Here is a 14,698-nt window from a genome sequence, read left to right as displayed (position 1 = left end):
AACCAAATATAAATACATTTTTTTGGCTAAAACATCAAGATACAACGATCATGGTATCCTGAATCAATGAAGAAAATATGGAAATTTCTGAATAAATTGTACTAATTGTTTTCAAAACAAGCACATATTTAGGAGTTTTATAATACTGTTTCATTTAAGATGGATTTTAAGAAAAAGTATACTGTTCAGATTATTTTAAGTAGATTTTGCAATAAAAGAAAACTAAAAAAATGCTTTCAGTTTCTTATGGTTTCCTGTCGCGTTTAAAAAAACTTTAATTTATCATTGAAAATAGATTTTAAATATTAACATGAAGCAAGTAACACTCGTAATGGTGTTCATTTATGTCTTTTGAAATATATTGTGCAAAATAAAGAAAATAAAGATTGGTTTCCTGTTTGGTTTCCTGTCACGTAAACAGTGAATCAAAATGTATTAATTTTTTCTTGAAAACTCAATTGTTCCATTAATACTATTCTAACACCAACACAACCCACAGAATAAAAGTTAAAGTTTTAGAACTTATAAAAAAGGATACAAAAAGAAACCAAAGGCCGAATACCAAATTATGGTCCATATATAGAAGTTTGACAAACACTAATTCTGATTATTTAGAAGCTTAATTTTTCCTTAATCATTGTCAATAGAACGAGATAAAAATGTTCAGCTGATTTTTACAGAGTTATCTCCCTGTAGTGTTATGTACTATCTTATACAGAGTTATCTCCCTGTAGTGTTATGTACTATCTTATACAGAGTTATCTCCCTGTAGTGTTATGTACTATCTTATACAGAGTTATCTCCCTGTAGTGTTATGTACCATCTTAAGATGGCAAATTTTTGGTTGTGTAAAATCTCAACGAGGGTCAACAGAATAAGTTTTAAAAAATCAAATATTTTTATCGTTTAATACAGCGAATGGTTCAGGAGTCTTTTTTCATATAATATCTTTGTTTTATTATTTGATAACACATCTGAACATTGCTGAACCCAATACTTTGACCTGTTGATGTTCATTTGAGATTATTATAAGATTACTGTCATATCGATGTAAGGCATACATCACTTCATGTAAAGGGATGCCTTTAGGCAATAACTCCCAGTACTAACTATAACTTTCTTGTGCTGTAAATCATGTAAATTTAATCAACACATACACAACAAATTGAAGGCAAACCGTTTTACACTGATAAATATAAGACCTATAAATTCAGTCTGTGCCAAACTGTTTTATGGTTTGTCTGACGGAAAAAGAAATTAGACCATTTCTACTATATTTTCAACCTTTAAAAATCTTCATCTTTCCGTCTGACTGACTGAATTTTTAACAAAATATCTTGTTGATCAGATAGAGATTGGGAAACACTGTTAAGTCAATACATTTAGTAATACTTACAATAAATCTATAGCCACTTTGTTATACTGGTCTATTTGTCTGTTAGTTATCATGGATCTGTTTAGACCTAGTCTGTTCTCATCAACAGGGTCTGATAACAGTAGGAAAAGAAAAACATTAATAAATTCAAAGCCGAAATAATTTCTGATACATTTATATTTGATAATATCAAATTTTAAGATTTAAATTAAATGGTCCTTCAAATGTTGTTACTGTTTCATCATTTTCTCCCATCAAGGTACCTTATAATTTGTTTTTTCAGCCAATACTTACATTATTGGACTTCTCATATGTACAAAATCCTAGAAATTTGTTGATGTGTATTCCTTTTTTTACTTTTTTGATATCGAGTGTCACTGATGAGTCCTTTGTAGACAGACATGCGTCTGATGTAAATACAAAATTTGAAACTTGGTATCTATGATGAGTTTATTTATCCACAAATAAGTATATACTCAAAAGCAATAAAGTATATTTCATGATTCAATCCCCGACTACCTTACATGGACAACCCTCCTTCAACTAGTTTTATATCACATTTGCATAACTTAAAAAATGTTTAAAATATTGTACCCATTCTTTATAAAATAATCATAAATATCAAAATAAATAGCCTTCTCTCCATCAGGCTCTATAAACTTTTTCTGTTCATAGCTATACATTTTTAAGTACATGTACTACCTTGCAACATCCATATGATATCTGTATTCTTGTCAGCTTTCAAGTTCTTAAATAATGGTTGTATCATAGTTAGATTTACTGAAAACAGAAAAAAAAAACTATATATATATACTGTATTTAGACCCTTCTACAACGGAATTTGTTTTACATGCACACGTATAAAAATTGCGGATTTTATCCAACGCAATCATAGGTTTGAACATAGTTTTCAATTTAGACTCGTTTATATATATATAATGCACTAATATTTCATCTTTGCATTAAAAAATAATAATAATATAACAATGCAAACTGCAGATTGTGTTCTAATATTTTTCTTAAAATGACGTTAAAGGTAGCATTTTTTTGTATTTTAGGGCATTTTTAAAAAAATTAAATGATAGAGTTTTGGTAGACTCATTTTATTGCAATTTTTTTTTTTTAATTTTTAAACTACACAAGGCACAAGGCAAAAGATTTAATGCCCTGTTCCGACCAGTCATGAATTTATATTGATACATTTTGCACAGGTGTATAGATGTCAAACTTTAGCACAGAGTTTTACTGCTGGACAAAATATTGGGGGAATGTGTCCATGAGAGACAGATGATCCTCACTTGAATATATAACGTTATAAAGGGACATAACTCAGGAACAAAATTTGAAATTGATCAAAGTAAGGTGGTAATAAGCAATGTGTATAAGTTTCATGACATTTGGTTGAGGCACAGAAACAAAAAATTCAGCATTTTTCCATTTATAAAGGGACATAACTCTAGAAAGGTAAAAGTGATGCTACCCAAAATCAAACTTGATTATTGTTTCAAGGGTAATTAAGGAGTCCTCACATACACATTCATCCCACAGATTGGAATCCTCTGAACAAACTAATTTTCACAATTTTTTAAGATGAAAAACAATGCTCATATATATATATATATATATATATATATATATATATATATCCCAAATATATCGAACATGAATTAATATCTTTATACATTTGTAGCAATAAATGAAGAAAGTTAATATCAGTAAAAACAATATACGACGAAAAATTAAAATTTTTGCGGTCGTATAAAAAATGTGTCGAACATGCCAACCCTTAATGAGACTAAACACGAAAAAAAATGGTACTCAGCATCAAAATCAACAATATAACAGTAATGGTTACCTTGGAAATTGTTTAATGCATCCTCACTTGCATTATTCAACTTGATGCTCCACTGAAAAAGACAAAACTATTTCATTTCTAAGATTCTGATTTTCACAGATTAAGGTGGTAGACCTTGGTTATGGAAGATAACTATTTAAATCAGTTATGTGTTTGTTAATGTCAAGTTTCATCAATGTTTTTTAAGCATTTACCTGAAACAGATTGGAAATAGTTATGTTACCTAGAAGCTTAGAATATATTTATGAAAATGGTTGACACAAACATACTGATGATTTTAAGAGTTATTTCCCTTAACCTAGGTCTACCTCCTTAAGTGGAAGTCTTTGTAAGAATTTGGTAATTTAGATGAATTTCAAAACATGTCCAAATAAAACCTGTCAACCTAACCATCAAAGTTTGACTTTTGGTTAGAATGATGGCAAATTACATAATTAGCTCCCCTTTTCTGTTAAGTACTAGTACAGCAAATTATATTAAGAAATACCAGAACATGAAAAGAAAACAAATGTGATACATTTTGAACTTGAATAAATGGTTCTTGTTTGTCATGTTCTCATCATTGTCTGCTTCTTTGGAATTGGGTTAATAAATCCAGATTGTAATTGTTTCAAGAACAACAGATTTTTTATGGCTTTTATGTAATTTGATCAAATTAAATAAGAAGGCATTGAAAACCAATCAATTTATCAATCAAATATGAAAGGAACATCCAAGCAATCACTGCCAGTGTCATGGACATGTGACTAAAAAAAAACATTTTAAGCATTAAGTTCATATCATAGCCAGGGCTTCCAAAAAATATTTGAGCCAGCCGGACATTTTAAATCTGATCCCGATTTTAATTCCTTAAGACTTGGTCACAAAAGGCAATTATGGTAATCAGATGGCCATTCCAATGATTGACATCAGAGTAAAAAAAAAACGATTTTAAACTTTACTTTGATATGAATTTGATGTTCGGATGTAAACTGTTAAATTGGCAGTGCATCATTCAAAGTGTGCATATCAGCGTGCTCATATATCTGCCCAAGACTCTTTATTTGTGCAAAATGACATTGTCAAAACCTTTACTTTGGTTTTTAAAATCACATTTTTCTCAAACCAGATGTTGACTTGACAATGGTAAAACATGGACCATAAACGGATACGTAAAATCCGTGTACGTTTACAAATCCTTGACTGAGCGAAGAAGCTCTTTCCACGTTATTTCTTCAACAAAATACTTAAAATGAACGTTAGATACAGGTATCAATGATAATTTTAGCATTTTTGAAGAAATTAGAATGCATAATTAAATTTCCCACCTGTGCACATGTGCACACGTGTTCTAGTTCAGACAATGTAGTTCTGACGATTATTCATTTAAAACCTTTTAAAATTTTTCATCAAATCATGGGATAAACTACTTTCTTATAATTTTAATCTTTTGGACTAAATCAATTAGATACAAACCGCTGAAATGAAAGAAAATAATTGTGAATAGACCGATCAATTTATACAATGTCCGGTACTGAAAATTGTTCACCTGTTACCTGAACAGGTAGATTTCAGCTGTCCAACAACTAATTAGCCTTGATTAAAATTAGGAAGTATTGAAGTAGGGATTGTTTTGATAGTAATTAATCATCATGACCGGAAATGTGTGGATGTTAAAGCCAAAAGGTTAGGTCAAAAAGATTGAGAATTATGTTAAAATGACCGAAAAAGCCTTGAAAACTAAAAATATATGACCGTTTCATGCTTTGCCCAGCCGGACTTTTACCGGACATAAAACAAATGTCCGGAATATATGACATCTTGGAAGCCCTGATCATAGCTCACAAATCTTATTAGTTATACATGTACTCCTTAAAGAAAATAATTATTTTGCCTCTGAGATGACCAGTTGAAATACAACATGATTTGTCAGATGCATATTTGCACTTTTCTTTATTGTTTTGCATCAGAAAATGTCTTTTCTGCAGAAAATGCTGGTCATTAATTTGTCATACCAATTTGGACGTTTCAGTTTTGACATTCTCAAGGATAAAACCCATGACCTCCAACACTTGAGTCAGACATGCAACATGATACAACTCTGGTGGTTGTGTGAATTAAGACTTGTGTTCAGAGAAACCAAGATGATATTTTTTTAATCATTAGACTTACCGTAGCACTACCAGTAATAATCTGATTAGGTCTGTTCAATGGCTCATTCATCAACCACGATTTGTAAACATAAAACATGGATATATTGACCATAGGATGCCACAGAAAATCCTGTAATAGCAAACTTACAATCTAACAAATATTTAACTGGATATAGCAGAAGACATAGACACAGTCTGACTTTAATAGTGCTTACTGTGGATTCATTTATTTTCGTGGATATAAATTTTCGTGGATTGCTGAAAACTTTCATATTCGTGGTATTTGATTTCGTGGTTTTGCAAATCTCTGTATACAAAGCCTACAGAAAATATTGTATTCGTTGAACATTTGAATTCGTGGTTCACCTGTACCCATGAAACCCACGAAAATTAGTATCCAACGAATAATAATAAATCCACAGTATATAAAGATGTGATTTTTCTATGTTGTTCTTTTGATATGTTACACCTCTGTAATTCATTAATTGGAGGGTTGATTGCTCTCTAACATATTTAACCCAGCCAATTGTGTGGGGGGGTCCCTATTCAGGGGCCATAATTCAGTAGTTGGAGGGTTGATTGCGCTCTAACATATTTAACCCAGCCAATTGTGTGGGGGGGTCCCTATTCAGGGGCCATAATTCAGTAATTGGAGGGTTGATTGCTCTCTAACATATTTAACCCAGCCAATTGTGTGGGGGGGGTCCCTATTCAGGGGCCATAATTCAGTAATTGGAGGGTTGATTGCTCTCTTACATATTTAACCCAGCCATCTGTGTGGGGGGGGTCCCTATTCAGGGGTCATAATTCAGTAATTGGAGGGTTGATTGCGCTCTAACATATTTAACCCAGCCAATTGTGTGTGGGGGGGGGGGGGGGGGGGGGGGGGGGGTGTCCCTATTCAGGGGCCATAATTCAGTAATTGGAGGGTTGATTGCTCTCTAACATATTTAACCCAGCCATCTGATTGGGGGGTCCCTATTCAGGGGCCATAATTCAGTAATTGGAGGGTATTGATTGCTCTTTAACATATTTAACCCAGCCATCTGATTTGGGGGGGGGGGGGGGTGGTCCTTATTCAGGGGCATAATTCAGTAGTTGCCAGTAGTCAATGTTGGTCACTGTTAATTATATACTGAATTTAAAATCTTTCTTTCAAATTTGGCCATTTTGTAATTTTCTGTGGTTTTTATCTGAAACAATACAATATGGGTTTGCTTAAAATTACATTACTTGTTCTTGGGTGGATAGTTTCATTGGCAATCATTAAATATAATTTTCATGTTAAAAAAACCCACAATAAACTGGAAGTGGAGAAGATTTAGATATAGAGACTGATGAAGAGGAACTTTCTTTCCTGTATCAGTAAAAGAACCTAAGGAAACCTAAGTAAGTAATTTTAAATGTAGGCAGTAATAGAGATATGATCTGCGACAGTAATCCGCCTTATACAAATGAATATCAATACATCTGTTAACTTTTTGTGAGGTTAAAAAAATGGCTATGCACAATCAGTATATGTAACTATTAATATAATATAATTTAATTTTGGATGTAACGCGTCCTCTGATTGGCTGACGTTATTTTGTTATCACCCCATAGACATAATTTAGTCATGTGACCGTGACGTCATCAACATTTTTTCATGGTTTTCTACGGTTTAAAATGGAATTTAGAATTAAATTATAAGAAATGACAGTAATATTTTTTCTGTCTATTCGATAAAAATGTGGTGCACACTGTTAAATAACCCGCTACGCGCGTTATTCAGTGTGCACCAAATTTTTTATGTTATTTCTTCATAGACAGAAAAAATGTTACAGTCATTCCTTAAATAACTGTGTTGATATGAGAAATATAGATTCCACAACTGCTACAAGTCTATTACAATATTTCTCCACTCGAGACAGTAAAATTTTAATATTTAAAGCGCAAGGCTTGCCAAGCTTTTTAGATAATTAAAATTTAACTGTTGAGAGTGGAGAAATACTGTATACACAAGTTACAGTGGTAGAATCTGTTTCTCTTATGATTTTTATCATTCCTTTTCAAAGATTGAGGAAAGCTGTGTACTTTTGATGTGACGTTATCAGACTTTGTCGCCTTTTTTCATGACGCACAATAAGAAAATTTAGAAGAAAACAAGAAAAGTTAACGTCACAATTAAATTTCAACCAATCATTCGCCAAGAACAGATTTTTCACTAGTGAGGAGAGGAGAAATATTTTTCTCACACCGGTCAGGAAATGTGAAAATAGAACAAAAATTAGAGAAACCTATATATCAGACCAAGATTCATCTTTGAATCGTTTTTGTTCCAAAATTAAACAAAGTCTTACACATATATTTATAAACTTAAGTACACTTGCATAAGGTCCATTTCTATCCAACGCAGCTCATATAATAATATCTACTTGTAAAAATACCCAGCCACATCTATTCTTTGTTTTTCTTATATGTATTTATATTTGTATTCTTCTGATGAGTTAAGCCTTTTTAAACTGATTTTTATAGTTCATTCTTATGTTTTACTGTTAGACTATTGTCCCAGGTTAGGGGAGGGTTGAGATCCTGCTAACATGTTTAACTAAGCCACATTCTGTATGCATGTGCCCTTACAATTGTGATTTTGAGGCCTTTTATAGCTGACTGTTGTATAAGCTTTGCTCATTGTTGAAAACCGTATTGTGACCTACAGCTGTTAATTTCTGTGTCATTTGATCTCTTGTGTAGAGAACTTTGTCTAATAAGCAATCATACCATATCTTTTTTTTTATATTGTAATCAATATTGACCACTTCAAATCAAGAAAATTTGAAAATACTGGCTACTAGGTGGATTATACCCTTCAGGAACTACTTACGGCAGACACTTTGATTTCATCATCCTTGAAGTGTAAATTAGTATGGGCTTTAAAGCTTTTGACTGGTTCATTACTGAGTAGATCTACAAACTCATAGTAAAGCTGTCTTATCCTTGAGTCTCCCAGGAAGGCTATATGGTTTCTCTTCCCCCAGTAGGATATATAATGCATACACATGCGAGCATCACTAAAATGAAATGAAATTTTATTCTATACACGAAGCATTGCACAGAACGCTATTAATAAAATGGTATATATCAGGGTTCTCGCTAAGGATTTTTGAAGGCGAGTGCAGGGACTCATCTTTTTTGGCCATGATGAGTACAACAGCAAGAAGAAAATGTTTTATTGCAATATAATATAATATTTTAGTCTCCATTTCCTAACAGAGCAATGAAATGACATTAAATTCAGATCACTTTTAAATTTTTGCCATTAAATGATGATATTTGTGTTAAACTTTGTTCAGCTTATACAAAATATTTCAATCTTGATGAATCTGTGGACTCACCAGTTTTGAAAATGGTGAGTCCAGACAGATTTTGATGAGTCCATGACTCACATGACTCATGGACTCACCTTAGTGAGAACCCTGGTATATATACGTATAGGAAGACTGTAAAATTGTTTTAATTTTGCAGATATGTTTAATGATATTTTAGCCCCTTTTTCTTACTATCACAACTTCTTTAATCTATTTTAACCATTTTCGAACAATAAATTATATATATATACATAAGCAAGTTTGATATATACAAACAACTTTATGTTCACTTTATTTCCAGAGTTCGCGAATCTTTTTTTCCCTGGTGGTCCTTGAAGAAAATCTGTAGGTCCTCACTATTAATTCTATTGAAAAATACTAAAATTGTGTCAGTCCTATGCAAAAATTTTGGTGGTAAAATCCTGAGGACCACCACTTTTCGCGAACTCAGTTTTTCATGATTTTTCAACTGGTGTTAATCAAAGTAATAAAAGTGCTCTCCTAAACTAATTAGCCATTTCAGAATCTAAAGCATCATGGTTAATTTATTTGTTCATACCCCAAAATGAAAATAACGTCACGTTATTGGTTTAATTTCCATTGTTAATGACATTTTCAACCAATCAGGACGTTTTGGTGTGCACTTTTGAAAATATTACCCAGGATGTATTATATTCTGAAACGGCGAATTGGCTTACAGTACAAATAATCAGAAGGTACAAAATTTCAATGAAAAAAATGCTTTACAAACTTTTTGAAATTGAGATACAATTTTTATAATTAAGATACACAATAAAATGAAATACATGTATGTGAAATAATGTAGCTATCTAAAATAAATATCCAATTGTATTCAACACCAACCTTTTTGTATATTTATGCATCATACACCCATAGGGTTGCCATGTGTTGTAACCAGGGAAGCGTCCATCACTTAGTAACCATTTACAAGTATCATTACCTTCAAAATAAAAAGCAAAATTTGAACAATGTACAAAATTTATATGGATTGATATACATGTATATGATATACATGTATACTGCCTACATTTTGTTACTCAATAAATTAGAAATTGCATGCACACTCATTCAATAGATATAAGAAGATGTGGTATAAGTGCCAATGAGACAACTCTCCATCCAAGCCTTGGCTAAAATTGAATGCATTTAAAACACAGGTATTACCCATCAATTTCTTTGGGAAATACTTTTATCAAGTCAGGAATATGGTGTACGTAGTTGTTGTTACTCTGGTTGATAGCACTTGATGTTGTCCATGTTGTCAGTTTTTAAGTACTTCCTCCTTTTTGAATTTGTCTAGGAGTTCTTTTTTTTAAAACTTCTTTCCCTCATTTAATGTCACAAGTCTAGGAAGTGTTTGGTTATCTAGTTGTATAACCATGATAACATGTTTAATCTTTTGATCTCAGTTGATATTTTTTTTTATCCTTTTTCATTAGTTGTTTCCTTTTTTTTTAATTTATGGTTTTGGTTTGACTCTCTAGACTATAATTATCTTTTTTTTCTTTTCATCGTAAAAAGATGTACATAAAATGGATAACATGTTGCACCAAAAGTATTGGACTGATCAAAAGACCACACTGCTCCTAAAAAATTGTCCTATAAACAAAGAAAAAAACAACATATGTATATATTCATGTATGTACATGTATATACAACTCGTCTAAACATCAACCCAAGAATGTTAGATCTGTAAATTTGCTTTCGCAATTTATTGTTCTTCCCTCGCCCTGATTCGAACTCATGCTACTGAGATATCGTGACACCAAATCCCCTGCACTGTATCCGGCATGCTAGACCACTCAACCGGCTTTACAATAATAAAGCTTTCAGTGGCCAGGTGTTACCTTTCATGTATATATGTTACAGGCATTTTCTAAATTTAGGCATTTTGTAAAAATTTTAGGCATTCTCTAAAATGCCTGCAAAATTTTACAAAATGCCTGGAAAAATTGAAAGGCATTTTACAAAATGCCTGAAAATAAAAAAATAAAAACAATTGAAAGCTTTGAACATCAGAACAGTTTGATTTATCATGTTTATGATAATCATTACTGAATTAAAAAATAAGAATAAATAATCAAGAATAAATTTTAATGAATTATTCCAAAAAAATGGACTATTATTATCATTCAATTGCAAGTGGCAGTTGAAATGTCTGTCCTTTATCTGGGTCAATCCCCTACAGAAATAACCCATATGAATTATAACCAAATTGTTCACGTCTAAAAATGCATGACATATTTGCAACTGAAAGCAAACAATAAACAATCGGTCATTTAAAAAAAATCTTTTTCTCTGCTTCACATGTTTCATTAATTTACTTTTTTGAATCCAGAATTTCTAAAACTTCTATTGAAAATGTTCTTCTGTTGACAGAACAATTTGTCCTTTTGCCATTTTCACAAAATAATCACAAATTTACTACTGGTATCTGAAATACAGAGTGAGTATGTACTTTATGTAGTTTAACTAAAAAATACACATCATATGACATAATATGACATACAAAACCCTTCCCAGCTGTTTTTTGGAAAATAAATTTATTCTACCGAACCATTAGATATTTCCTTTGCAAGATATTGTATAGTTTATGTCCGTTTTTATCAATAACATACTTCCACAAATTGCCTGAAACTGAACAGGCAATTTGTTGAATTTTGCTTCAAAATTTCAGTCATTTTACAAAATGACTAGGTATTTTTAGTCATTTTGTATAATGCCTGTCAAGGTTAGGCATTTTATAAATTGCCTGAAAATTCAGTCATTTTACAAAATGCCTAAATTTAGAAAATGCCTGTAACACATATATATATGAAGATGTGGAATGATCATTGAAACACTAAATTAATACCCTGCACCTGTACATGTAGATGATGTAGCGCCTCCAGCTACTAACAGACTAGTAGGTTTGAGACTTGTCAAAAATAACATATGTTTATACAAAATGTATATGGAAAACAGGGTCAAAAGTCTTTGCCATAACTGCAAGCTACATTTAGCAACAGCACAATATGTACCTTGTAATGTCAGTTGAAAACATTCACAAAACAGTCATTAAAGTAAAAATTTAGAACCCTCACATTATGTCTAATAGATGTTTCAGCTAAGATACATATTTATCTCCATGTTACATTCATTCAGAAAAGAATAAGGGAACAAAATGCAAGAATGTGTCCATAGACATAGTACATATGGTTGCCCCACTCAGTGGACTGTGAAAAAAAAGATAGTCCTGTTTCCCCCACCCCACAAGTACCTATGATTTTTACATAAGATTAAATTAAATGGTTACATATATGACAACAACAACAATGTTGATAAAAAAATGGATAAATTGGAATCCATACAAAAGAGAGGGGCTAGATTTATCACTAAACATTCTAAAGACTACAAATCAAAAGATGAAGAATGTACATGTACATGTATGACAAAAATGCTATTAGAACTTCAGCTTCCATCATTACAATCAAGACGTCAACTGCAGATTTTCTTTTTCAAAGAGGTTGAGGGGAAGATACCAGTGCTCCCTCCAGTTGACCTTTATAAACTCCATAGCCATGATAGACCAAAACAACAAATCAGAGCAACAAATTAAATTAATATTTAATAACTTTATCACTAGGAAGATTATAGAAGTCCACTAACTACAAACAAGCAGTCATAGTTCCAAATAGTAAGACAGACCAGTTCAAGTACTGCAGTAGAATGGAACATTATAGTCGCCGTCAGCTGAAATTCGTAGCGGTTATCGGTAAAAATAATCTAAACTATCAATCGCGTTCACTCGAGATATAGTTTTTCACATTCCATTCATAAATCGTAAAAAGAAAAACCACTAGTACTGACCTACCTTTTAAGTGATCGCACTGTAATAATGCTGACCTTCACTTTTTCATAGACGATTTTGAATGGTGGAATCAGCCATTGTTTTTACCGGAAGTGTTTCCGTGGAGTTCAATTTCATAAAATTTGCATAAAACGAGGGAAACCTTATCACATCAATGAAAGGAACATTTCAGGAAACTGCGTACAGTGAAGAATGTCATATGTAAACAAATGATCCTCATAGAAACGAAGATGGCGGAATTACAATGGAAAATATTCTGGAAAATGTGAAGGTCAGGATTATTACAGTGTGATCACTTAAAAGGTAGGCCAGTAGTGGTTTTTCTTTTTGCGATTTATGAATGGAATGTGAAAAACTATATCTCGAGTGAACGCGATTGATAGTTAAGATTATTTTTACCGATAACCGCTACGAATATCAGCTGACGGCGACTATAGACATAAAGCTTTATTTAAAGTTGATATACGCAATACAAGCATGGAACCACTTGGAGAATTCAGTAGTGTGTGTGACTAAAACGGAGAAGTTTAAAATCATTACTCCTCAGCAAGCGTGACATATTTGTGCACAGACCAACGAGTTATACAAATTTATAGCAGAAAGGGTTCTGTGACGTACCTATCCACACAGAAGTAGTAAATAATGTCACAGAAAAAAAAACTGGATCTGAAGTCTTTCAACAGTCTCATGATCCGAGTTTCGGGGGCAGACTACCACAAGTATTTTATTGGTCTTAGGAATATGCCACATTGCAGCGAAAGCTTTTTAAAACATGCGCGGACCGCTGTGTACAGGTCCAAAATATTTGGAAAATTAGTCTACAGTAGTAAGTTTGAAAACACACAGTTCTAAATCCTAAGTATAAGCGTAAACTTACTGTATTTTAGGTGAATTACTCCATGGTACATCAAAAACCCTGTGACCATAAAGAGGGCAATAATTTTTGCATTTTCGATGTTCAAATAGTAAGTTATTTCATGTGTTGTCGTAGGTCGTTGCTGCTCAGCCATTTGTCGACAAGAATATTTTTATATCAAATTAAAGTTTGAAACATTCGTACGTTTAACGTAGATTTCAAACGCAATAATGACCGAAGTACATTTTGCATAAATCAAAGTGCAAAAGCACTTGCGGCGTCACTGATTGTGACAAGGGAGATAATTATATTTTCAATTCAATTCAATTCAATATTTTATTGGAAAGAGCACAATAGAGGCGTGATCCAAATACAGACAATTATAATATTAAAACAACATATAAATGAAATAAAGATGCATGTAACAACAAGTCATAAGACAATTCTATGTATGTCATTACATTATAAACTGATATTGATACCATAAACTTATACATCAGTACTTAAAACACACAATATAAGATATATATGTATATGCACGAACTACTGTAAAATGTTATTACCTGATGAAACGGTATGGTGGTCTCTCAAATCAAGAGCTTCTTCAATATACATACAAATAGATTTTAATTCTTTTTCAGACATAGGATTTAACATTTTGGTAAAATTTTCATCCAAATTATTTGAATTAATATCATTAATTTTATATTTAGATCTAATTTTGTGATATTGCGGACATTCAATCAAGAAATGTATCTCATTTTCAATTTTTCCTGTGCAAAATTTACAAAATCTCTTATTAGAGGGTATTTTTGGTCTTGCATACCTACCAGTTTCTATTGCTAATGAGTGTGCACTTAATAGTAGTTTGCCAATCTCCACACATGTTATCTCATAAATAAAGCGCGACTTGTCCAACAGGCTAGGAAGGTCATGTTTATGTATTGTGTAAAGCGAGAAATCTTTGTTTACCAATTGATATTTTATACAATTATTTGATGCAATGGTTGCATCTATATTGTTATATGGTGTCGAAGTGTGGGGTTACCAAAATAATGATATTATTGAATCTTTGCATACAGAATTTTGCAAGTATATTTTGAAGATTAAAAAATGTACTCCAACTTTATTGTTTATGGAGAGCTTGGTAAAGTACCTATGTCTATTTGTATTAAAACCAGAATGGTTGGTTTTTGCAAGGTATTTTAAATGGTGAAAAAGAGAAAATATCTAGCACGTTTTATGTTATATAGACTTAACGA

The 14,698-nt window shown here is 31.9% G+C and overlaps 1 protein-coding gene across 2 annotated transcripts in view; it reads right to left on the bottom strand.

Annotated features, from left to right (window-relative positions):
- The window catches only part of LOC143059122 (N-acetylneuraminate (7)9-O-acetyltransferase-like), a 46,301-nt gene extending 32,711 nt beyond the window's left edge, over positions 1–13,590 (bottom strand). For both annotated transcript variants that reach the window (XM_076232611.1, XM_076232612.1), the window contains exons 1-7: positions 13,458–13,590; positions 9,574–9,670; positions 8,226–8,412; positions 5,382–5,492; positions 3,231–3,282; positions 2,078–2,155; positions 1,397–1,487 (exon numbers count right to left, since the gene is read on the bottom strand). In XM_076232611.1, coding sequence (XP_076088726.1) covers positions 1,397–1,487; positions 2,078–2,155; positions 3,231–3,282; positions 5,382–5,492; positions 8,226–8,412; positions 9,574–9,670; positions 13,458–13,590 — 749 coding nt within the window. The remainder of the gene's footprint in view (positions 1–1,396; positions 1,488–2,077; positions 2,156–3,230; positions 3,283–5,381; positions 5,493–8,225; positions 8,413–9,573; positions 9,671–13,457) is intronic.
- Between the last annotated feature and the right edge of the window lie 1,108 nt (positions 13,591–14,698).

Source organism: Mytilus galloprovincialis, chromosome 14, assembly GCF_965363235.1.
Source record: "Mytilus galloprovincialis chromosome 14, xbMytGall1.hap1.1, whole genome shotgun sequence".
Taxonomy (NCBI): domain Eukaryota; kingdom Metazoa; phylum Mollusca; class Bivalvia; order Mytilida; family Mytilidae; genus Mytilus; species Mytilus galloprovincialis.
This window is presented reverse-complemented; position numbering and strand designations above follow the sequence as displayed.